Genomic DNA, 27,098 nt, shown 5'->3' with positions numbered 1-27,098 from the left:
TTGCTATAGAACTAAAAAAGCATTATTTAGACACTAGCGCTAGGTTTCATTTCTATGCAGCAAAAATTTGGTGACGCTTCCCCACCAGGCTATAGCAAGATTGCCCCTGAGATAATATACAATTATCCAGCTTGCATAATGTGATAATACAAATTTGGAACAAAGAGCTCTACTAGGAAAGGGAAAGGGGAAGATAGGTACTACCTCCCTTTCTCCCCAAACAAATATGTCACCACACAAAGTCAAAAACACATGGGATGAGAACATTGGTTAAAATCACTTTGCATTTATTTGGCTAAATGACAAAAGCCAAAACAACTCTGAACAGATTAACAACACACAGACGGAAACTGATAGACTAAACACCAACAGAGGAAAACTTTCCTTTGGACTCGACGGCATAACTAACGAAGTTAACATTCATGCCAAGACCTGCGCTTCTTTTCAAGACAATTCCTTTCCCCCAGGAGCCTCAACCCCACAACAATCTAAGATGACACATCTTTGTTACGGGGTCAAGAAGGCCCACATTCAATCTGAATGAACTTCACCTGAGTCATTTCAATTTAGAACCTAATGTAAAACAGATGCTCTCTCTTTTGATCTTCCTGTCTCTGCCAAGTATAAACCTACATAAGACTTTGGCAGAAAGAAAATGCTGTGGTTTTTTAAAAGAAATTAGTATTTTAATATCATTACCCCAAGACCATGTTCCATTTATTAATATGGAAAAATAACAGCTAGGAGGGACCATTCTTTATCCCATGACAACCTGTTCTCCAAGAGAAGAAAAAAAGTACAAATCATTGTGGTATGACTGAAAAATATAGATTCTTATAAATACTTATATTGATGAGTTAAAAAAAATACAATTACTTACAAAACATCCATCTTTTTTCTTTTTTTCCATTTGCATTGGTCAGGCTCCCTATGATACTGTGTACAGAGAAAATTCTTGAGAGCTATGGCTTTTGATAGAAGAAAAATGCAAATGTAGTTGAGTTGAAGAGATTATGGGGAATAGATCCAAAGGTGAGGTCCTAAAAGCATCAAACTCCTTTATAGAGGAAGTCATACTCAGATCAAGATAATCAAAAGATGGAAGAACAAAATACTGTGAAGAAGTACTATGGAGATGAGCCTTCATCAATGCTACTTACTAGGTGCTTGGCCCCAGGCAAAGAAAGAAAAAATGTAATTATGGTACAAGCAATGGTGTTCTTGTGGCAGAGAAAGAAGTTACCCAATCTCTTTATTAATGATGTGTATAGATCCTTCCCTTTATTTTTGTGTTTTTTTCCTCTCTCCATAGTTTACAGAAACCTCTTGTTCACATTTTCACCTGAGCCTTCAGTCATGGTCTGCTTTTTGACCTCCCAGGAGAGGCTGCAGGAAGAGAAACAAACCCCTTCTATTTTCTCATGTAAATTCCCACACCTCATTTCCTCATTGCTGTGGTGACTGAAGACTTTGCCAAAGGAGAAAGTAGATGTTCTGTCCAGTCCACAGTGAGGCCACTACTAAAATGACCATCCTTAATGTCAGTCTCATGGCATCTATAGAACTGCCACAAACATCTCTTTCTCACCTGCAGACCATTACCTAGCTCTAATCCTTCTGTTGAGGCTATGCTATGTCCACCTTATCCATCCCATTTAGGCTGACTGCTTTCACTGACCCAAAGACACTGAGAAACAGCCCTGTACCTTTATAGAACAAAGGGGTAATCATGGCACAGAGGGCTCTCCCCTCTAATTTAATTTAATTAGGTAAACAGTCAAAGATGCATCATTCCAGTGGTATCAGCTATTTTCCTTTCTTGGTTTCCTCTTTGCCGAGGCGCAAAGATGTTGAAATATAGACTTTAAGGTATCCAAACAAAGAGCCCTGGCTACAAAAGGACTTGACATCATGAAAAGCTGTTTGTGTTTGGATGATGTCTACCTGAGACAGGTCAAAAGGTAGTGCTGAACACAAACTTGGGCTTAACAATTCTGTGGCTAAACAACTTGCCTAAAGGTTACTTGCTAAGGATGAGGCATATCCAAATAGAGTTATCCCACCAGTCATTGGTACAGAGGAGCAAGTCTTATCTGCTAAAACCCCCAAGTTAATATACTTCTGGTGAACTAAAGTAGGAAAAATCATATTCTGAGGGTTTCTCTTTGTAAATACACATCTTAAGAGAGAAGAAATTGTAAATCAAGATACTAAGGACATTCCAAAGGATGTACCATAAAAGACCTTGGGGACAAATTTCAGCAGTAATACCTTTACCTTCCCCACCACCAGCCTTCAAACACACAGCCTGAGAAAATGAAAAATCTGTACCAGAAAGAATGTCCTAGATAAAAACAGCATCACTAATAAGGGAAGCCCGCCTGGTCAAAACAAAAAAGTTAAATTAACACTTGATCAAATGAAGCCATGAAGCAGCATAACAAGGGAAGAAATTATCTTAAATGTTTCAGAGGATCCCAAACCAAAGCTCATTAGAACCAAAAGGCTCCAGAATAAAAATGGCGCTTCATCAGAAACACAGTTTCCATAAGCCAATGACTGGGGAATCCAGAGGCAGTCTCCCTCTATTCACTTCCTTCACTTTGATATGTCAGCAGCCTCTCCAGGCAGCTCAAATCTTAAGAATTCTAGCTGCCTTGCTGGGTAGGTACAGTGTAAATCCTGTGACAATTACTTGTCATCTAGCAGGCACAAAAAACAGGTTTTATTAGAAAGTGTTCATGCGGGAGGCCATGGGAGGCAAACGGCCCCAACACATGGACAAACACAGAAAGCAATTTGTGGTTTTCGTAGCTGAAAACACTAAAACTCCACCCCCACAAGGGGCACTGATGAGCAACCGAGCAGAGTCAGACATATGCAGTCTTCTCATCGAGCCCACTACACGAGCACTGGGGTAGGTAGTGGCGGCTCTGCTGGTCATTGGGTTGAGGAGGCAGGATGGTGAAGCTAAGAAAGAGGCACATGCGCAGCAGCAGCAGCGGCACAGCCTTAAGCATCTGCATTTCTTGGGACCTGCAGGAGAGAAGTGGTACACTCCCGAAGGCTGAGCCAGGCCCAGGCGAACGGTGGCTGGAGGGGAGAGGGAGGTCTGCACCTAACTCAGGTCTCACCTCTGGGAAAGGAATATGGGTGAAGAGTTCCTGTCTGCTCTGTCTCTCAGAACAGCGGAAGAGACTGAGAGAACTGACCCAGGTTAAGAAAGTTCTGAGCAAAAGAAATTAGAGAGTGCGGCTACGGTTAGAGAAAGGGAGGCAAGTCCTTGACTCTGTTCCCAAACTCTGAGGATTCTTCTACAATCATTAAATGTGGGCATGGGAACATGGATTAAAAGAACACACTGAAAGCCTCCAAACACTTGCAGTGGTATCCTTTTTGGTAGAAGCAAGGTAAAGTCCTAGATATGGGAATAGTTGGGTACAAGACTGTTTCCACACTGGAATTCAGTTTATAAGCTGAGTTTGCATATGAACGTGTACATGTGAGTGCACACCTACACAAATATCACAGTATGCTCTGTGCGCTAAAAGCAGTCCATAGAGAGAAAGAGGCAAAAGCCCACCAAGGGCTCCTAGGCAGCTTGGTAAACTGGAAATGAGTTTCTGAAAAGATTAAAATTTCAGGGAAACTGCTTGATGAATTATCCCTCTACCCATTGTCCTCAGGGATCACAATGGTAGCATATTTCCAGCAGACCCACCTCAAGGAGTGAAAAGAGACAGACCCAGAGACCTTCCTCTGAGAGCTCCCTACTACACCTCAGCACATTTGCCAGCAACGAGCTTAGGGTATTTGTGACTTTGGGAGGTCAGCTTTGCCTTCAAAAAATAACATAAAAAATGGAAATCAAATTATAAAGAAGTTCACATCATTTTCCCTAAGCCACATCTGGCATGGCTCACATCAGGTGTAAGGACTTGGCAAGTTGGTCTGCTTCAGAGCAGAAATAAAATTAGAGTGAATTAATGGGAAAAAAAAGGCCTCTGGGAACAATACTATCTTTTTCCTCTCTTGGCTGGGGCTCCACTTACTACATTTAAAAGGCTATTTTTTTAATTAATAAAAACTATTATTTTCCCTTCAGGATTATCTGAATGCAAACAGTAAAGCAATGTCCTCGCGGAGGCTGGTGCAGGGGAATAGAAGAGAGGCTTCTAAGGCAGTCCCTCCTCTGTTTCTCAAGGTGATGCCTTTTGGAGGACAGGCTATTTTCATCTCTGTCCCCAGTCCTCCTTCCCTTGCCTACAACTGTCCTTGAGTTTAGTGTTGGAATTGACAATTTGGATTTCAAAAGACAGTTGGAGGTGATAAGGACAGAGAAAGGAAGAAGGGAAATGGGATGGCAAATTAGTCCTCTTCATCATCTTCACTTATGTCATACTGAACAGCCTTGTGTACCGAGAGGTTTGATGGGGAGGAGGGTGGAGAAGTCTTGCCAGAGAAGGGCCATCGAAAGGAGGGAGAAGGGGAACGTTCACGAGTGGGGCTGTTGCTTGGGCTCTGCTTGGGACTGATGGCTTGAAGCATCCGGCCTTTTCCTTCCTTCAGCATGTGTTTCTGGGGATGGAGAGGATAACAAAAGGAAAGTTAGAGGAAACCTCTGGTTGATGCTAAATCACTACTAATGGATTGTACATTTTGAGCTAGAAAATAACTAAGAGGCCATATACTCCAACTCTCTCATTTAACAGGCAAAGAAACTGAGACCCAAGGAGGCCGCGTGACTTGCTTTTAGATCACATGGTACTTTAGTAAGTACCCAGTGCCTCAGTGAGTCATCCTGGGCTTCACTAAATAACCACCTTGCACTGATACTGCAGGATGACTTTGGGCCACACGAGTGGCAGAATCATAAGCTGAGCAATGGCTTTAGGCACTTCCTAGGCACAAACACATTTTAAAGAAGTTCTACACTACAGTAAACCACCTACTGACTATATAAGCATAGAATCCTGGAAGCGGAGAGGAACCCCTCAGAAAGCCATCTCTACAACAGTCCTTTACCTCCAGGCAAAATCAGAGATCAATCCACTTAGACTGAAAACTATCTATCACAGTCTTAAGAGTTTTTGAACATTCTCTCGGTGGGAGGCAGATGGTCTTTAAATAATCCTTTCCAATATCCAAATCTCTTCAAGAAATCTTCCTTGGAATTTAGCCTAAATCTCTGCTGCTAACTGATCCAATATGCCCCTGTCACATAATGTGGAGAGGACACATCTTTCTTCAAAGCAGATTCTTTAATACTCAGGCTCATACAGGTATACTTCCTAAAGGTAAGAATCTACCTAACATTCTTCTTCTTCTGACCATAAGAGAAACACTGAAGCAAGCCAAATGAGATGAAAGACTTACTCAGATACTAAATCTTTTGAAGATGCTGATCTAAGACCGAAGAAATTATTAAGGAAGTAGACAATCTTTATCAATCACCAAACATTTAACACTGAAGAACAGACTCACCTTTTGTTGTCCATTTTTTGTTGTTGTTCAAGTAGTCTATAATTTTTTCAAGTAGCAGAAAAACTGTTCAAATGCTTAAAAGGATATACCCTCTAACCAATGAGAAAAATCATACCAATGCTCCTTCTGGGCCAAACATCTCCAGGAAGTTTCCAATGAATTCTCGGGATTTCTCCTCCCACTTCTGAATGAGGTCAATGCTTTTCTCCTCCACCTTCTGCACAAACTCCTTTGACTTCTCCTCTACATCTTTTACCTTCTTCTTTACTTTGTCTACACGTTCCTGTAAGTTATATTTCTTCTCCTGGAGAAGGAAATAACTCTTTTGAAAAACACTCACCTAGACTGGGCTACAAAAGAAAAAGAAGGTTTCTAACATACCTTGTTTATAATTTCCTGCATTAAGAATCCCATCTTCATCCATATCCCACCCCAATTTATTTTAGAGGATAAATATGAATAAATATGTGTTATGATCTAAATGATCATCTTACACCAAGTTCTTCATCCAGGCTTGGGACCCATAACAACTTACAGTGGATATCCAGAGAGAGAGGCAGACACTTAACTAACACAGGTGGATTCTCTAGGTGTAAAACTCAAGCCTGAAGCATGAGCAGTTCAGACATCATCTATTTCTGATAGAGATGTCCAGAAAATGGCAAGATCAACTGGTAACTCTGTCAAGAAAATGCCAACTGCACAGTTGATCCGATCTAGGAAATGGAGGTGATAAATTCTAGGTTTGCCTCTAACACTAGTTTAGATCTTTCTTCATTCTATGATTCAATTTGGTCTTAAGTAAAATGAAGGGATAAAATACTGCTCAGTTCATAGAAAACTACACAAGGATTCCTTGATTAGCCAGTGTCTATTGCCTGAATAATCTGTTTTAGATTTCAAGATGCAGGTATCTTAATTACCTTGGATAGAAAGTCAACATAGTCTGGCCTGGGCAAGTACACAGTCTACAAGGCCCTGGAAGAGCCAAAGGGCTATGACTCACATTGATGAAGCTGACATTGAGTTCCTTGGCAGTGTATCCCCGTTGTAGGTTCCGCCTTGCATATACGTCATAGTCCCGAACAATGCGGGTGATGATGTCTGATGTGGATATACCCTCTGTCCTCTGTGTTGGCACGAACATGCCTAACAACACAACACACACACAAACACATACATACACATACACAGAGGATGGGACTTTGTTTAGCCCAGATGATGGGACTTGATTTGCTTTATAAGGGAAACCTAGTCAGGATAGCCATAGCATTGCTACAGTAAAGTCTGAGAACCCCGAGCTCTTTTGTTGCAAAAGGGAATCTTCAGACTTAGAAAATGATTCCACAGAAGGGGAAGGCCAACATTACAGAATGGGAACTGTGAGTAGAAACTGAGGAGACTGCAGGGCACAGAGGTATTAGGAAGAATTTGGGATTTAAGACACAGGCAGATCAATACATGTAAATAAATTTTCCTGAAATTAAACCAGCTGTCACAAGGAAGGGAAGGGCAGAAAGTGTCAAGAACCACCATGCCGAAAGACAAGACTGGGAGCCACAGGATCGCAGCTCCGCTGCAGGGTCTTGTATGTGACAGAGATATGGTCTTGGAACTAGTTTCCTCCTCTGTAAAGAGAGGTATAATAAATCCTCTCCACCTACTACTGATGTCCCAAAATTTGAGAATCCACCGCAGACTCACCTGCTTCTTTAATGTGTTTGTAAACATCATCACTCCCTGCAGAAGAATAGGGGATGTCATCATGGGCTACAAAGTCAATCTGAAAAAAGGGGAATATTTCAAACCCAGCAAAATTGCCATCTGAAAAGAGCCAGTAAACCTTCCTAGAGAAAGAACACTAATCAGAGGTTAATGGCCAACCTCTCTTTGTCATACTCATACGTTTCCTAATTTATTCACAAACTATACAACCAATAGTCCAATAACTTCATCAAGGAATGGCGGCAAAAGTGACATTTATCAGCTTCAACAGCTTAAACACTATGGAAATCCAACTTTAAAGGTGCCGCCGTGCCTCTGCCCAAGGAATGGAGTCTGGCCTGCAAGTCTTTCAGCAACCCTCCTAAGTAGCACATTGGTTCTTTGAAGGAAGACGAGAAGACTCTTCCTATTCCCAATCCTGTAAAGGACTGGATAAGTAAGGGTCTCTGATAATGCAGAATTAGATTAGAAACAAGTTCATTTCTAATCAACTGGCTCTCTTTTCATCATTCAATGAAATGAGGTGAAATAGTAACTAAAAACTCTTTTATTGCTATGCTAATACGAAAGAGTTACAGCTGAGCGCCAAAAGCCAAATTAAGAAAAGGCTTTTTGATTGCAGAATCCATCTTCTTACTGGACAGTAACTCTTATTTATAGTGATAATCAGATGATGTAGAACAGCAATCATTTAGGAGTAGCTAAGCAAATTCTTTATTTATTCCCTTTTAAAGACGAATAAGGGACAGGTACAGGACTAGTGGCTACCACAGGTCACTGGTCAGCTCCTTCCAGACTTGAAGAAGCTGCTTACAGAACAAAGCAGCCAGTTAAACAGAATCATGGAGAAAAATCCAGGAGAATGTTCCCTGAGTCTCAGTTCCCTGAGAAGGAAGGATGGGGCTGCCAAAGGGGAGAGGGAGGAGAGAGGGAGATATCGCTTAGAACCTTAATTATCAGTTAAGTAACAATTAGTTTACAGCTAGCTGAAAGCAAGAATGAGAACCACTGAAGGCTGACCAATGTTACAAGGAAAAAAGTAAGGGGGGGCGCGGAATTGATGGAGGACATGAGGGAATACTAAAGATCAACTTCCTAATTTTGCCTAGGATTTACTCAAGTTAAACCACTAAAAATCATCTCACATACTACTTTTCCTTTACTCTTTAAAAATGCAGAAGAAACAGATGATTTCATCTGTTCCCAAGGGCCTCCAACAAATCTCCCCGATTCCTAAAACCTTCCTAAATCTTGTTTCACAGCATCTCAGCCCTAACTATTCTTCATCTAGTAGAGTTTCCTATACCTTTTTATCTGAAGAGAATTTTTTTTTCTTATACTTGCGATTTCATCAATGTTGGGAACCTCCAGGAAGGAAAATCCCTCTGCCTATGAAGACCAGCCTTTGCTCTGCGACTTAAAGTATTAGAGAGCAATGGGTCACTGAGAAGCTAATGAGACTTGCCCAAAGTCATATCTGGTGAGAATATGTTCCTTAATTTATCATGTTCAAGGCCCTTCATCCTGCCTTATTAAGCTTCCTCACCTTTTACATCCACCTTTTCCCAGCAATGATGGCATTTTTCATTTTACATGGGAATTAAGATGAAGAATTACAGTGTTCAATTCCTAAACTAAAGAGAAAACCCTACTTTCTGCTCTGCATCAGCCTTTTACCCCAAAATTAATAATGACAAAACCAAATCCAAGCTAAGTCAAATCAATATAAAGGTCTATGCCCATTTTTAGTTCTTGGATATCAGATCCTGAGGACAGTTCTGGGGTTCTGGTGAGTACCTATAAACATTCTTTATCCTGTTCCATAGGAGGGGAGGGACAAGCCCAGGTGCCACTCTCTTGAGAGTGGAAGGGGATGGGGAATGAAGAGTAGATACATATGCTCAATCTCTTACCCGATGTTCTGCCAGGAATTCAGGTGTTAGTGTCCAGGGGGCGTTCCTCACCACCTCATCTACGTAGCGGCAGTGCTGAACTGCATCATAGCGTTCATTTTCATTCATCACCGTGAAGCCCTTGAAATTGTGTGTCAGCTCATCACTGCAAACTGAGGCCATGGGCAACCGTTAAGTTATCAAGACAAAATCACTTCTGCTTGTCCAACCCCCAGCCTGTATTCTGTCCCACCTAGAAAATGAACCAATCTCTGCATGCTGAACAGTTTTCTATATATAGCTAAGCCCAAGAATTAAAGTGGCTGGATATGCATTTTCCTAACTGTAGATGCACAGCTCTCCACAGGAACTATAAGGACTTTATATTATAAAGAACTTTCCCAGAGTGGATACAATAGAGGTCTAGGAATGAATACACTTAATTTAGCTCTCTCTTCTGGCACAAACTTAGCTGTCTGTTCCTAGCTCCATTATCAGTACCTACATCAGTACTGGATTGGTACTAGAACATTTGTTTGTACTACACCTAGTGGTCTAATATAAGAAATGGAAACCTGGGCCAACTGGACAAAATAAACCAATGATGCTCCAATGACTCAAGAAGCTTAAGCTGAAAGTAAATGAAGGAATTCTATGGCATCTCTGTTCAATAAGAAAAAAAGTTCTATTCTCTTGATCACAGCTGCTCCTACTTTGTATTTCAGTATTAGAAAGGAAGGACTTGGTATTTACCATCTCTTTCTGAACAAAAGTTAGAAAATCTTTCCTTACCTCCCACAATAAGGTATGTGTTAGGGAATAGGTTCTTGGCTTGCATCAGGGCCCGGGCATGACCAGAGTGAAATAAGTCAAATATGCCATCAGCATAAACCCTTACAGGTCGCTCACCTTAAAATGAAAGAAAAGAATGCTTCAATGAAAAGAACTGATTCATCACCTTACACCCTCTGTAAATGGCACTGGGTCAGATCACAGTTACACAAGGTCAACCCTCCCCAGGACAGAGATACAGTTTCCCTCTATGCAAATGCCAAAAAATGTCATTAGATTCAACAACTGTCTGACTACTGTGCCTACCAAATGGTCTGGAATTTGACACCTCCCCCTTTACTTCCCTCTTGAAATGTCTCTGATTATTCATTCAAAACTGAGGAGATTAGAAATAATATCCCAAAATTTTCCTGTACAGTAACTAAACATAAAAAGTTACACCATTAAAAAAAACTATTAGAATGAAAGAAAGTTAGTTCTCGTTAGACAACTACGCTTAGGAGAGTTGTTATATACAAAAGGAACAGGGCAATTGTAAAAGATAAAGTGAACTGTTTCAATTATATAAAATTGAAAAGGTTTTGCACAAATCAAATCAATTCAGCTAGAATTAGAAGAAAAGAAGTTATCTGGGGAAAAATCTCTGTAGCAAATATCTCTGACAAAGGTCTGAATTTCAAGTTTTATAGGGAATTGAGACAAACCTATTAAGTACACAAGCCATTTCCCAATAGAGAAGTAGTCAAGGGACCACACGGTTTTCTTTTTCTTTTAAAAAGTTTGATTCTATATCACCTTCATTTCCTAATAGGGGCAGCTAAGTGATGCAGTAGGTAAGAGTCCAAGGTCCAGAGTCAGGAAGACTCATCTTCCTGAGTTCAAATCTGGCCTCAGGAACATTTACTAGCTGGGTGACCCTGGGCCTCAGTCACTCATTTGTAAAAAGAGCTGAAGAAGGAAATGGCAAACCATTCCAGCATTTCTGCCAAGAAAACCCCAAATAAGGTCGCCAAGAGTTGCGCATGACTGAAATGACTGAACAGCAATAAACATTTCCTAACATATCTCTCCCTTCTCCCAGAAAGCCAACCCCTGTAACAAAAACAGAGGCAGAAAACAATTCCACAAAACTAAGCAACACATCTGGAGTTCTCTACACACACACACAAAGAGAAGCGCCTCCTCCTCTCTTTTCTCTGGGGTCGTTAGGCCATTGTGATATAACAGCGTTTTGTTGTTATTGGTCTTTCCGTGTCCATCTTTATATAATGCCAGCTTTTTAATAGAAGAATGGTCATTTGGCTGTCTGTCTCGTAGACCAAAGAGTTTTTGTGAGGAAAAAATGAGATAATATTTGTAAAATTTGTAAAACACTTTGCAATCTTTAAAAGTGCCATATAAATGCCATTGTTGTTGTTATGGTTCAATCTGCAAGCTGGCTGCCTCAGACAAACTGGGAAAGACCTTAGCTTAAAAGGGCCAAGGTCTCCCATTGCACGCAGGGGCCATCTCCAGTGTCCTGGTCTACATCTTACCGCTGGACACAGATGGCTCAGAAGGACAGAGTGAAGCTGGCGACTTCATAGCCCTCCCTCGCTTAAATGCGATTCACCTGCAAGTCATGACATCACCTTCCCGGTGTCATGGTACTCTTTGAGAACGAAAGACAAACAATGACGATGATTCATTTTTATAGCCATCCTGGTTCAGTTTGCTTCACTTTGCATTAGTTCATAAGTCTTCAATGTTTCTAAGGATTCATCATATTCACTGTTTATTAAAACCAGTAATATCCCATTATATTCATGTACCACAACTTGTTTATCCATTTCCTAAACTTTCTTTCCAATCCTCTATCACTATAAAAATAACTGCCATAAATGTATTAGTACATACGGGGCCTCTCTTTGTATCAATGACCTCCTTGGAGAACATGCCCAGTAGTGACGTCTCTGGAGTCAAAAAGAAAGAAAACTTTAATCTTTCCTACCATAATTCTAAATTGCTTTCCAGAATGGCTGAACCAATTCACAGCTTTGCCAATAGTAAATTTCTTTGCCAATTTTTAAAAGTAAGAATGCAAGCCATAAACAGCCATATGAAAAAGTTACAAACCACTAACAATAAGAGAAATGTAAGTTAAAACAACTCTGAATTTTCGCCTCATACCCATCAGATTGACAAAGATGACAAAAGATGAAAATGGTAAGTGTAGAAAGGTTTTGGAAGAAAGGCACACAAAGGCCCAGCTCAGGAAGCTGTGAATTGGTCCAATCCTTCTGGAGAACAATTTGGAATTAAAGACAAAAAAGCAGCAATAAAAAGGTGTTTTGGTTTCTTTGTTTTTTTAAAGAACTTCCTTCAAGTTATTTTGTCCCAGTTTTTAGGCCACAATATACCAAAACTAGTCAGAATTAATCTAAAATTTAATTCACTTTAACCTCAAGCCCTTGTCAAATCTACCTGATAATACAAATAGGTTTCCCCTGATTGCTCCTTCTCAGTCTCTTTTGCTGGATCTATATCATTCTCCCTCATTGTGGGTATTGTGAGTTTTTCTCAAGGTTCTGTCCTAGGCCCTCTTCTCTTTTCCCTCTACACTCCCCAGTATGTATGGGTTTAACTAAAATCTTAGAAATATGACTTTGGCAGCTAGGTGGTGCTATAGATAAAGCATCAGACCTGGAGTCCAGATCTGAGTTCTAATCCAGTTTTGAATACTATGTAACCCTAGGCCTAACTTCAAAATGGAAATGAAACAACTTCCCAAGGATGTTGTGAGGATAAATATATTTATAAAGCACTTTGTAAACCTTATAGCACTATAGAAATGTTAGTTATTATTTATGGTTATTATCATAATAATAAATGACTTGCAGTCCTAGTTTCTCCTCTGAATTTTTATCCTGCATCACCAAGTGCTAACTGGAGTCTGACAATCCCAAATATATGTGCAGGAACAATTTATACAATAACAATAACACTGTAAGGACAAATAATTTTGAAAGATTTAGGAATGCTAATCAATTAACTGACTTAACCAGGATGGCAGCGGGCTCATGGTAGATGAAACCTGATGCCACTTCTTGACAGTGATAGACTCGGGGTGCAAACAGGCATTTTTTCTTGGACATGGCCAATATGGGAATTAGTTTTGTTTAACTATGTATGTCTGTAACACAGGTTTTGTTTTTCTTTTGGGGGTCGGGGAGAGGCTAGCGGATAAGGAGGAAAAGGCTATTTTCATTTCATGAAAAATTTATTTAACAAAAAAAGATGTTCTAGAACTATGCCCAAAGGGCTATAAAAATGTGCATACCCTTTGACCTAGCGATACCACTTCTAGGACTGTATCCCAAAGAGATCACACAAGTGGGAAATGGACCAGTATGCACAAAAATATTTATAGAGCTCTTTTTGTGGTGGCAAAGGGAATGGCTAAACAAATTGTGGTATGTGAATGTAATGGAATACTATTGTGCTATAAGAAATGAGGAGGAGACAGACTTCATTAAAACCTGGAAAGACATATATGAACTGATGCTGAGTGATGGGAGCAGAACCAGGAGAACATAATACATGATTACAGACACATGGTACCTGTAAGGACTAACTTTGATAGACTTGACCCTTCTCATCAATACGAGGTTCAAAGACAGCTTCAAAAGACTCATGATGGAAAGAGCTATGCACATCCAGAAAAAGAATTATGGAGTCTGAATGTAGATTGAAGCAAACTATTTGCTTTCTTCTTTTTTTTCCCTTCTTTTTGGTTTCATTTCTTCTTTCTCATGATTCATTCCATTAGTTATAATTCTTCTTTACAACTTGACTATTATGTAAATAAGTTTAATGCGAAGGTATATGTAGAACCTGTATCGGATTACATGACATCTTAGTGGGGGAAGGGGAGGAAAGGGAGGGAGAGAAAATTTGGAACTCAAAAACTTGTGGAACTGAGTGCTGAGTGCTGTAGACTAAAATTTAAAAAAAAAAAAGGTGTTCTAGAAACATCTGAAACTCAACATGTCTATAACATATTTCATCTTTTTCCTCTCCAAACTTACTTATTTCTGCTGAAGGTACCACCATCCTTTCAGGTCCCAGGTTCAGAATCTCAGCATTCACTGTCTTTGACTCCTCAACACCATACATTGAATCAATTCACAAATCTTGCTATTCCTATCTCCACAACCACCTTGTATATATTAGTATTAATTCACATTACATTTCTGATATATGTACATATATCTATACTTATTGCCTTTCCCACTAGAATGAAAGAAGGGACTGTTTCATCTTTGTACTTGTATCCCCAGTGCCTAACACCATACATGATACACAGTTGAATAAATCAATGATTGAGCTAGTTATAATTGCTCTCAGAAGCCTATACAGGGAACCAAGAACTAGACCTAGAAGAAACTCATGGCCTCTTCCTTAAGCTTTTTACAAGGTAGGTATTAATAAAGACTAGATGTCTCATGCAGAACTATCCTCAATTTCAAATTCCTTTACCTCTTTGTATATTTCCTCAAATTATCCTCATCAACATATTTTGTTTTTATCAGACCTGGTGTGCTCTCCTCTTCCCTCCCCCTCTCCCTCTTTTATCCTCTCTGCTCAAAAAGTCAAAATCCACTTGCTGATTTTTTAAAAATTTCTACTTTCCAAGGGAAGTGGCTTCTTGGCTTCCTTTAAATGCCAACTAAAATCCTACCTTCTACAGTAAATCCTTTCCCAACCCCTCTTAATTCCAGTGCCTTCCTTCACTCTATTAATTCTTATTTATCCTGAATATAACTTGCTTTGTATGAATTTTGTTTGCATATTATGAATTCCTTGAGGAAAGGGACTTCTTTTTGTCACTTTTTGTGACAGTACCAGGTACACAGTAGGCCTAAAATGGTCACGTGTTTATTTTCTCTCTGGCTCCATCTACGTTTGCTAGATTGCATCCACCTAACTCTGATATTGTACCATTAAACCTCCCTATGAAAGCCTGAGGAACATTCTTCTCTACACCAAGCACAAGTTCAAAATTCACCAGGTATCATTTTTGCCATTGATTTTCTTACACAGAATTTAGTCACTTGACAAATCAGAAAAATAAACAATAGAGAGAGAAAAAACATTGACTTGAACCATGACAAATAGAAACTTTAGTAGCCTTAAGCCTTGTTACTGTTTATTTTCAGGCTTAAGCTCTAGTTATTTTTCCAAAGGTTTTCCACTATACCTCTCATCTTCTGTACTTTTATACTACCTATGTCCTTCAAGTTCCTTCCAGAGGTCCTGGGTTTGGAGTCAGAGGACCTGGGTTCAAACTGTGCTACTTTAAATAACCCATGTGACCTCTGGAAAGATACCTCCTCCTTCTAGGCTGCTATTCCCTTATCTGTAAAATGCTGAGGCCTCTAAGCTTGCTTCTAGCTCTAAATCTATGATCACAGGATCCAGCTAAATGACATCTTCTACATTAAAGCCTTTCTCAATAAATGACCTTTCACACTAAAGAATCCTTGCAATTACTTACTCTGTATTTCAAATGCACACAGAATTTATAACATCATGTGTGATGGCAAATTGTGTATGACCTATCCCCCCTATTTAACTATAATTTCTTTAAGAGTAGAGACTATATTTTACTTATCTCTGTATCTCCACTAGCATCTAGCACAGTGTAAACATATAATAAATAGATGCTTGTTACATTTAAATTTATTGAAAATGCAAACTCTAAAAGGAAAAAAAGGTGACCTAAAACCAAAAGACTGGAAAATATCTGTTGAAGGGAAACTGAATGGTATAATATAAAGAGCACTGGTCTCAGATAGAAGGTCACAGTTCTAGTCCCAGAAATATCAATGATACCTGTCACTATTGGAACCACAGCATCACAACAAGAACTGTCACATTTCTGATGAAATGAACTATGAATTCAGATATTTAGTTTGGTAGGGTAAGTATTTATACTAAATAGGAAAGTGTGCTCATCACTCACTAAGGCTGAAGGGGGTAACGAATAATTTTTACAGACTTTGTTGAGTTAAATGATCTGGCGCTTGGGAATATTCCATTTATTTTTGACTTTATTTCACCAAAAATGGTCCACAATTAAGTTTACACAGTTATGTTTGGTAATAACAATACTTTGTTCAGGGTTGGGCACAGTGGAGAACTCAGAACTCTCCTGTACAGAAATGTCAAGTGCTGGCTGCCTGCAACTGAATCCCTTATCACATGACTAAATTTGACCCTTGAACTAAATGTCTGTTGGCATTTTGGAATTTGACTCCCTCTTACAATGTTACAGTAACTGTGTTTCTAATCTAGGTTTGTTATGATCCTGTCCATGAGATAATTTATTAAGCCACACTAACTCATATTAAGTACTCTGCAGATCAAACGATTACAAGTAACCAGAAACTATCACATCACAGAAGGAAACCTTAAACACAGAGTTGAGCTATTTGGCAAAAGTAAAGCACTATGTGGAGTCTGTCCTTTTGTCAAGACTCAGATGCCAGCCACCTTTCAACATACTGTCCCATAGGTGCTATAACACTGACATTATGAAGCATTCATATTTATAATAATTTACTACTTTTTAAAATAGCATTTTTTCCAATTATATGTAAAGACAATTTTTAGCATTCATTTTTACAAAATTTTGAGTTCTAAATTTTTCTTCTTCTATTTCTCCCCTCCCATCTTCTTAAAACGGTAAGCAATTAGGTATAGATTATATATGTGCAATCATGTAAAACATACATCCACATATACAGTCATATAGTGAAAGAAGAAACAGACCAAAAGGGAAAAAAATCCCACCCCACCCCCAAATAGTATGCTTTGATCAGCATTCAGGGTTCATCAGTTCTTTCTCTGGATGTGGACAGTATTTTCCATCATGAATCTTTTGTAGTTGTCTTGGATCACTGTGTAGCTGAGAAGAGCTAAGTCATTCCTAGCTGATCATCACACAAGGCTGCTGTTACTGTGTGCAATGTTCTACAGGTTCTGCTTACTGCACTTTGCAACAGTTCGTGTTTTGGGGCTTTTTTAAAATCCTCCTGCTCATCATTTCTTCTTGCATATCAGTGTTCCATTACAATCATGTACCTCAGCATGTTCAGCCATTCCTCAACTGATGGGAATCCCCTCAATTTCCAATTTTTGGCCACCACAAAAACAACTGCTAAAGTATTTTTGTGCATGTAGATCCTTTTCCCTTTTTTATGATCTCTTTGGGATACCGACCTAGTAGTGGTATTGCTGAATCCAAGGGTATGAACAGTTTGGTTGGCCTTTGGGCACAGTTCCAGATTGCTCTACAGAATGATCTACAGATCAGGTTCACAACTCCATCAATAACACATTAGTGTCCTGATTTTCCCTCATCTCCTCCAACAGGTATCATTTTCTTTTTCTGTCATATTAGCCAATCTGACAGGTTTGAGGTGGTACCTCAAGAGTTATTTTAATTTGTATTTCTCTAATCAACAGTGATTTAGAGCATTTTTTCATACGATTATAGATAGCTCCGACTACTTTGAAAACTGCCTGTTCGTAACCTTTGACCATTTATCAACTGGGGAATGCCTTAGATTCTTATGAATTTGACTCAGGTCTCTATATATTTGAGAAGTGAGGCCTTTATCAGAGACACCTGCTATAAAGATTGTTTCCCAGCTTTCTGCTTTGCTTCTAATCTTGGTTGTACTGGTTTTGTTTGTGTAAAAATCTTTCTAATTTAATATAATCAAAATTATCTATTGTACATTTTATAATGCTCTCTATCTCTTGTTTAGTCATAAAGTCTTCCCTTCTCTATAGATCTGACAAGTAAACTACTCTTTGCTCTCCCAATCTGCTTGTATTACCCTTTATGTCTAAATCATGGACCCAGTTTGACCTTATCTTGGTAGGTACACTGTGTAAGATGTTAGTCTATACCTAGTTTTCTCAGTAGTTTTTGTCAAATAGTTGAGTTCTTAACCCAGAGGTTGGGGTCTTTGGGCTAATCAAACATTAGGGTACTATGGTCATTTATGGTGTCTTATGTACCTAATCTATTCCACCGATCCACCACTCCTATTTCTTAGTCAGTACCAGACAGTTTTGATGATTACTGTTTTATAATATAGTTTTAGATCTGGTACTGCTAGGATACTTTCCTTAGCATTTTTTTTTTCATTAACTCCCCTGATATACTTGACCCTTTCATTTTTCCAGATGAATGATGTTTTTTCTAGCTCTATAAAATAATTTTTTGGTAGTCTAATTGGTGTGGCACTTAATAAGTGAATTAGTTTAGGCAGAATTGTCATTTTTATTATATTGGTTTAGCCTACCCATGAGCAAATGATATTTTTCCAATTGTTTTGAACTGATTTTATCTGTGTTAAGTGTTTTGTAGTTGTATTCACATAGATTCTGGACTTGTCTTGGCAGGTAGACTCCCAAGTATTTTATATGGTCTACAGTTATTTTAAATGGAATTTCTCTTTTTATTTCTTACTGCTGCGCTTTGTTGGTAATATATATAGAAATACTGATGATTTGTGTGGTTTTATTTTATATCCTACAACTTTGCTAAAGTTGTTAATCATTTCAACTAATTTTTAGTGGATTCTCAAGGATTCTCCAAGTATATCACCATATCATCTTCAAAGATTGAAAGTTTTGTTTCTTCACACCTATTCTCATTCTTTCAATCTTTTTCTTCTCTTATTGCTATTCTACTACAATAATGAATAATAGTGGTGATCTTATTGGGAAGGCTTCTAGCTTATCTCCATTGAAGATAATGCTTGCTGATGGTTTTAGATAGATGCTACTTATCATTTTAAGGAAAGTTCCCTTTATTCCTATGCCTCTACTGTTTTTAATAGGAATGGGTGCTGTACTTTATCAAAAGCTTTTTCTGTATCTATTGAGATAATCATATGATTTCTGTTAGTTTTGTTATGGTCACTTATGCTGATAGTTTTTCTAATATTGAATCAACCCTGAATTCCTGCTATAAATCCCACCTGGTCATAGTGTATGATCCTTGTGATATATTGCAATAATCACCTTGCTAGTATTTTATCTAAAATTTTTACATCAACATTCATTAGGGAAATTGGTCTAGAATTTTCTTTCTGTCTTTACTCTTCCTGGTTTAGGTATCAGCACCATATTTGTGTCATAAAAGGAATTTGTAGGATTCGTTCACCTATTTTTCCAAATAGTTTGTGTAGCATTGGAATTAACTTTTCTTTAAATGTTTGGTAGAATTCACTTATGAACCTATCTGCTGGGGGCGGGGGGCAGTTTCTTAGGCAGTTCACTGATGTTCTATTTCTTTTTCTAAGAAGAGATTATTTTGTTAATCTGGGCAATTTATATTTTATATATTCATTGATTTTATTCAGATTGCCAGATTACTGGCATATAACTGGGCAAAATATTTCCTAATGATTGCTTTAATTTCCCTTTCATTGGTGGTGAGTTCACCTTTTTCATTTTTGATACTGGTATTTTGCTTTTCTTTTTTTTTAATCAAATTAACCAAAGGATTATCTGTCTTATTTGTTTTTTCATAAAACCAGCTCCTAGTTTTATTTATCAGCGCAATAGTCTTCTTACTTTCAATTTTATTAATTGCACCTTTGGTTTTCAGGATTTTAAATTTGTTCTTTTCCTAGTCTTTTTTTTTTTTAGTTGCATGCCCAATTCATTGATCTGCTCTTTCTCCATTTAACTGATGTAAGAATTTAGAAAAATAAATAAAGAAATATATTAATAAATAAATGCTGCTTTGGCTGAATCCCATAAATTTTGGTATGTTGTCTCATTGTTGTCATTCTCTTTAATAAAATTGATTATTTCTATGATTTATTCTTTGACCCATTTATTTTTGAGGATTAGATTGTTAGTTTACAATTAATTTTTAATCTATCTTCCCACTGCCCTTTGTTGAATGGAATTTTTATTACATTATGATCCAACAAGGATGCATTTAATATCTCTACCTTCCTATATTTGATTTTAGGTTTTTATGCTTTAATACATGGTCAATTTTTGTGTAAGTGCCATATAATGCCAAGAAAAAGGTATCGTATTTTCTATTCCCATTCAATTTTCTCCAGGTTTGTCATATCCAACTTTAATAAAATTCTATTCACTTCCTTAACTTCTTCCTTGTTTGTTTTTTGGTTGGATTTATCTAGTTCTGAAAGGGGACTGGTGAAGTCCCCCACTAGTATAGTTTTGCTGTCTATTTCCTCCTTTAACTCACTTAACTTCTCCTTTAAGAATCTGGATACTATACCATTTGGAGTATATATGCTTAGGGTTGATATTACTTCATTGTCTATGGCACCTTTTAGCAAGATGTAGTTTTCTTCCTTATCTCTTTCAATTAGACCAATTTTTGCTTTTGCTTTGTCTGAGATCATGATTGCTACCCCTGCTTTTTTTTACTTCAGCTAAAGCATAATATATTCTGCTCCAGCCCCTTACCTTTACTCTGTGTATATTTCTCTCTCTGTTTCAAGTGTGTTTCTTGTAAACAACATATTATAGGATTCTGGTTTTTGATCCACTCTGCTATTCACCCCATTCACATTCACAGTTATTTATGATTACTAATTGTGTATTTCTCTCCATCCTACTTTTTCTCCCGTTTGTTCTTCTCTCTCCTTTCACACTTTCCCTTTTCACCAGTGTTTTGCTTCTGACCTCCTCTAATCCTCCCTACCTTCTGTCAATCCCTACCCCCTCACTTAGCCCCTTCTCTCCTCCTACTTCCCTGCAGGATAAGATAGATTTCTATACCAACTGACTGTGTATGTTATTCCCTCTTTGGGCCAATTCAAATGAGAGTAAGGTTCAAGCAATGCCCACCATCCACCCTCCCATCCTCCCCTCTATTGTAACAGTTCTTTTGTGTCTCTTCATGTGAGATAAATAAATATGAAGCATTCATATTTATAATAATTTACTAGTCTTAAATTAGAATGGAGTGGACAAGCACATGTGCTGACCTATGTATAAGAAAAGCTTCTCCTCACCCCCTGGTAGATTCAGGATTAAGAGTTTTAACTATTCCCTGTGTTGAATAATAACCCACCAATCTCTCTAGTACCACAGACTGAGGTCTAGAGGTCCAGTTCTACACCCACTGCTGCTGGGACACTCTCAGTACAAATTCTCATTAAAATGAAGAGGGGCTACGGGAAAATAAATGCGTTAATGCACTTTTGGTAGAACTATGAACTAGACTAATCATTCTGCAAGGTAATTTGGAACTATGCCCAAAAAACTATTTAATCATGCAAATTCTTTGACCCAGCCATAATCCAACTAGATCTATACACTAAAGAGATCAAAGAAAGAGGAAAAGGACCCATATGTACAAAAATATTTATAGCAGCTCTTTTTGTGGTGGCAAAGAATTGGAAGCCCAAGAGATGCCCATCACTTGGGGGAATGGCTGAACAAGTTATGGTATATGAATGCAATGGAATACTATCGTGCTGTAAGAAATAATGAAAGAGATAATTTCAGAAAAAACCTGGCAAAACCTGTATGTACTGATGCAAAATGAAGCAAGCAAAGAAAAGAATCTTAACAGTTAACAGCAATACTGTAAAGACAGACTTTGCTCTGATCAACATAATGATCCACCACAGTTCCAAAGGACTCAGGATGAAATATGCTGTCCAGCTCCAAATAGAAAACTAATGGATGCAGAGTACAAATTGAAGCACATTTTTTCTCTTCCTTTCTTTTTTTTGGGGGGGGAGGGAGGAGATACATGACTAATGGAGACATCAGTTTTGCAAAACTATACATATGTGTAATGGCTTTTGTTTTTCTTGACTTCTCAATGGATGGGCGAGGGATTATGGAAAGAAAAACCTGGATCTGAAGAAAGGTATAAAGAATTTAAAAGTCTCTGTGCTTTAAAAAAGAAATAAAAATCAAATAAAATAACTACGGAATTACGAAAGATCTGTGACTGTACCTACCAAGTGCTATCTGTAATTAAGGTGGGACTTTCTTTTACTGTTTTCTCTTTTAGTACTTATTTAATCAGGTGCCCCTGAAGAGTCTGGCCTTTGTTTCTTTGATTTGATCAGGAGTCTTTGATGACCTCCTTGCCTCAAGGGAAAGCCTGGTTTGCATGGGTTTGAGTCACATGTTTGTGATGCCAGAGACTTTAAGGCCACATGGGTTTGAGTTGCATGTTTGTGCCGCTTTTAGGTCATGTGGGTTTGAGTCACACTGCAATGCCCTTTAACCCTGAACAAGATATATAAACTCAGAGGCTGGCGTTTTCCCTTGGGGCTCTCATTCACTGAAGAGTGTCGTGTGACTTGAAGAGACTCTGGGCAGCCTCTGTTAAGAGCCTCCTCCCAGCTTGTAAACCCAGATGTTGGGGCTTTGTTAAACCCTGGTAACTATCAATTGAAATTTGAATCAGACAAGGTCTGTCTGTTGAAGTTTGTAATTTATTTGTATTTATTCTAAAGTTCAGGGTGCTGGCTTTTCCTCCTGAACTAAGTGAATGATATCTGTATGTTGGATTAAAGTGAGACTGTTAACCCCTTAAAGTTACTTTCCTTAGTAAAGTAGATCAAAAGAACCTGTGCTGGCAGCTCTTGTTGCTGGTCTTATTGGGTCTTACACCCCACAGTAGCTGCTACCTGAATTGTTATTACACCAAGGCATACCAAAGAACAAAACATTCTTTATAGAAATAAGACAGACCTAAATAACTACAGAAATGTTAATTGTTCATAGTTGAGCTATACCACATAATATAATAAAGATGCCAGCACTGCCTAAAATAAAATGAAACAAATTTTTCTGATATATACCCCCTAAAAGCTAAGAACGTTCCTTAATGGATCAATTAAACAGTTCTTGAAAGAAGAATTGTAAACGATTAACATATGAAAAAATTATTCCAAATCATCACTAATAAGAGAAATGAACATTTACCTCATAGCTAGTAAACTGGCACAGATGACAAAAGACGAAAATGGTCAATACTGGAGGTGTTACAGAAAGACAGGCATACTTACTCATGGGTGGTGGAACTACAAATTAGTACAACCATTCTGGAAAGCAGTTTGCAATTATACAAATAAACTGACTAAAGTGTCTATATCTTTTGACTCAGAGGTCTCACTACTAAGCATGTACCACAAGGACGTCAATGGGAGAAAGGTCCCATATATGCAAAAATATTCATAGCAGCACTTTTTAGGTGTAACAAAGAACTGGAAACAAAGCAAACTGTGTTACATGAATGTAATAAATTCTGTTCTAGATGATATAATGTGCTAGAGGAAATATGAATATGAAGTCAGAGAAGCATAAGATGATTATGATCAGTACTGTCTCATAAAGCAGAGATGAAGTGGCAAGTAAAATTACTTAAAATGAAAGTTTAAAGAAAAGTTGGCAAGACAAGTCACCCCAAAGGCATTTAAGGAAGAAAGTGAAAACACAACAAAAGGAAGAAAAAAATAAAAAATCTGTAAAAAATATTATAACAAACCATTTTCTCCATCAAAGACAGTCTAACCACCACAGTTTCCCAAAGAATTAAAAATGAATAACATACAGAAGGCAATGGAAAGGCAGATGGTGAGTATGAGTAGGTTATGACATATAACTAATGAAGTGCTCCAAAGGTCAGGAAAGTTATCTTCAAGGAAATATATGATAGGAAAATTGGTAAAGATCAGCTGGCAATGTGGGTGAGGGGAAGGGATGAAAAGTGGACTGCCAGAGCAATCCACTGGGTACCCTTTGATGACAGGAGAAATCAAGGCTTCCAGCACATTTGGTGAGCCCCTTGAGACAAACTTATAGGAGGACACAGATAAATTGGTGCCCTCTCTCTCAAACTACCATGTCTTTAGGTGTTCCATCATTTTTCAGTTGTCCAACTTTTCATAACCCCATTTGGGGTTTTCTTAGCAAAGATACTGGAGTGGTTTGTCATTTCCTTCTGAAGCAAACAGATTAAGTGACCCATCTAGGGTCACACAGCTAGTAAGGCCATTTTTGTTCCTTCTTTTGTTTTTTTTTCCTGGTTCAAGTTTTCTTGCACAAAATGACTAACATGAAAATGTGTTTTACAGGACTGCACACGTATAACCTATATCAAACTGCTTACCACCTCAGGGAGAAGAGAGGAATGGGAGGAAGGGAAGAATAGAATTTGAAACTCAAAACTTTAAAAAAAAAAAGAATTCTCAATATGTAATTCTCTATATGTAATCAGAGAAAAATATTATTTAAAAAATTATACCAACTTCAGGATCCAGAACTTTAAAATTATACTTTTTAAAAAAATTTTTTTTTGTTTTTTTTTTCTATTTTTTTAAAATTACACTCTTAACCGCCATCACACCACTTCCTTTCTTTCCTTCCCTTCGTCCTTCTGTCTTAATATAAACCTACTCTTTACCCTTATTGTGTATGACAACTGATATAATGACACATCCCTGTTTTCCTATATGCTTTCTGTGGGGGCACTTGACACTTCTTGATAATTCTACTTCATCCTTACTGACTACCCTTATGGACTCATCACATTTCCCCACAGCAATTTCTCCAACCTTTTCTAATTTCTTCTTAATAATGAACACACCACAGTCTACAACACTTCGGGGATAGGGGTTAGTCTCAAACAAAATTGAGAGATTGAGGACATCCAACAACCTCATTCAGCTCTTCCTCTCCATTTCTCCCACCTTCTGAGAATCATTACTCTCTCCTCCTTCCTTCAAGTCCCAGAAGAACCATTTCTACTAATCACCACACCTACTCCCCCTAACCAATACTCTTGATTCCCTGCCTCCTACACTCCTGAAGGATTCTGATCTAGCAATCAGCTCCTCTGTTTTACGCATCTTCAAACTTTCTCTTGCTCTATTCTACCTATCTACAAACATATTCAGGTCTACCCAAACCTAAATAATTTGTCCCCTGACCCTTCTATTCTGTTCAGCTATTTTCATCTTATCCCTTTTTTTTTCTTAATTTATTTATTTATTTTTAGTTTGCCACACACGGTTCTACATAGTTTTGAGTTCCAGATTTTCTCCCCTCCCTCACCCCTCCCTCCCCAAGATGGCATGGAATCTCATATAACTATCATGTATAACTTCGCATTGAATTAATTTATGCACTAGTCAAGTTGTGGAGAAGAATTATGACCAATGGAATGAATCATGAGAAAGAAAAAACAGAACCAAAAAAAAAAAACAACCCAAAAACAAAAACAAAAGAGAAGCAAAAAAGGCGAGCATGTAGTGCACCTCGATCTGTATTCAAACTTCACAGTTCTTTCTCTGGATGAAGATAGCATTCTCCATCGTGAGTCCCCTGGAGTTGTTCTTGTACCTTAGGTTGCTAAGAAGAGCGCAGTACGTCAGGGTTGGTCCTCACGGAATCCATATATCTGTGGCTGTGCACAACATTCTCCTGGCTCTGCTCCGCTCACTCAGCATTATGTCATGTAGGTTTTTCCAGATTGTTACGAAGTCTGCATCATCCCCATTTCTTATGGCACAATAGTATTCCATCACCTTCATATACCACAGCTTGTTCAGCCATTCCCCAATTGATGGGCATCCCTTTGATTTCCAATTCTTGGCTACCACAAAAAGAGCTGCTATAAATATCCTTGTACATATGGGTCCTTTTCCCGCTTGTGTGATTTCTTTGGGATACAACCCTAGAAGTGGTATTGCTGGGTCAAAGGGTATGAACATATCTATAGCCCTTTGGGCATAGTTCCAAACTGCTCTCCAATCTTATCCCTTTTAATCAAATTCCCACCATTCTAATGCTCTCTAATATCAATGACCAAATAACCAAACCCAATGGCCATTTATTAATCCTTACCCTCTTGTCTCTTTGCATCTCTGATATTATCTGACTAGATATCTCTCCTTAATACTCTCATCTCCTGAGGTTTCAATACTACTGCACTCTCAATTTTCCTCCTACCTCTCTATTTCTTCCCTCTATCTCTGTTGATTCTTAATTTTCTTCTCAGTCCTTTAGTAGGGATATTTCTCCAGGGTCTATCCTTGACCCTCTTCTCTCTCAGTGGTCTCTTCTTTGGCAATCTCATTCACTCTCATATCTTCAATTGACATCTTTATGCAGATGATTCCCAGGCCTGGCCCTTTGAGCTCCGAATCCACACCTCACATTGGAACTGGGTTTGTTATCATTCTCCCTCAACCTGCTCCTTTTTTTGACTTCACTACCACTGTTTGATCACCATTCATCAGCATTTCTATATTTGTAACTTCTAGTTTATCTTTGATGCTTCCATCTCTATCCCCTCTCCTAGCTAATCAATTACCAACTCCTATCAATTCCAGCTCTGTAATATCTCTCTAATTAGTCCCCTCATTCCTCCTTCTTTCAAACATCTCTTTTCTGGCACGAGCTCTCATGATCACCTGCATGAACTTTATTTTGTATATATTTATAAGTGTACATGTCACCTCCCCAAAGGAACAGATGTTCCTTAAAGGAATCGAATTCAAATTCATTCTTGTCTTTGTCTGCCTGGCCTTTACGATCTAATACATAGTAGGTGTCTAGCAGAAGGTTGGTGATTAACTGACTAATGCCCTAACCTCCTTTCAGATTTTCCTACATTCTAATTGGTTTTATATACTGATGCCAGGAAAATCTTTCTTAGGCACTGATGTGGTCAATTACCCTTCTGAATAAAACATCTTCAGTAGCTCACTACTGCTTACTTCAAACTAATTTGTTCAGCATTCATGCCCCTGCACAAGACAAGTCCCCCAGCTGTTCCCAATTCTTGAAATGCCCTCCTTCCTTCCTACTCTTTCTACTCCCTGAATTCCTACCTATCTTTTAGAGACCAACTGAAAAGTGACATCCTCCTAAGAGGCAGAAAAGTACAGAACACGCTCACAGGATAGTGCCCAATACAATTTGGCCTTGTAAAGAAAGTAGATGTGTCTTTCTGTGAACTTTGGGGCTGAACAGATTTTTAAGGTTTTGGGAACACTGCACCTATTTTCTATTTTTCTGTATTCCCTTTAATAGTAGGGGAGTACTACAGTAACGTGAACAAAGGACCTGCTCTGCCATCAAAAGGCTTCCAGATTGGTTTCAAATGAGCCATAAGTTGTACAAGTG

The 27,098-nt window shown here is 38.3% G+C and overlaps 1 protein-coding gene across 1 annotated transcript in view; it reads right to left on the bottom strand.

The window, feature by feature from the left end:
* Positions 1-266: 266 nt before the first annotated feature.
* PCYT1A (phosphate cytidylyltransferase 1, choline, alpha) overlaps positions 267-27,098 on the bottom strand; it is a 118,156-nt gene continuing 91,324 nt past the window's right edge. The window contains exons 8-13 of the mRNA XM_036743467.1: positions 9,894-10,010; positions 9,123-9,274; positions 7,189-7,267; positions 6,491-6,633; positions 5,600-5,788; positions 267-4,578 (exon numbers count right to left, since the gene is read on the bottom strand). Coding sequence (XP_036599362.1) covers positions 4,369-4,578; positions 5,600-5,788; positions 6,491-6,633; positions 7,189-7,267; positions 9,123-9,274; positions 9,894-10,010 — 890 coding nt within the window. The 3' untranslated portion in view covers positions 267-4,368. The remainder of the gene's footprint in view (positions 4,579-5,599; positions 5,789-6,490; positions 6,634-7,188; positions 7,268-9,122; positions 9,275-9,893; positions 10,011-27,098) is intronic.

This window comes from Trichosurus vulpecula, chromosome 2 (assembly GCF_011100635.1).
Source record: "Trichosurus vulpecula isolate mTriVul1 chromosome 2, mTriVul1.pri, whole genome shotgun sequence".
Lineage (NCBI taxonomy): Eukaryota > Metazoa > Chordata > Mammalia > Diprotodontia > Phalangeridae > Trichosurus > Trichosurus vulpecula.
This window is presented reverse-complemented; position numbering and strand designations above follow the sequence as displayed.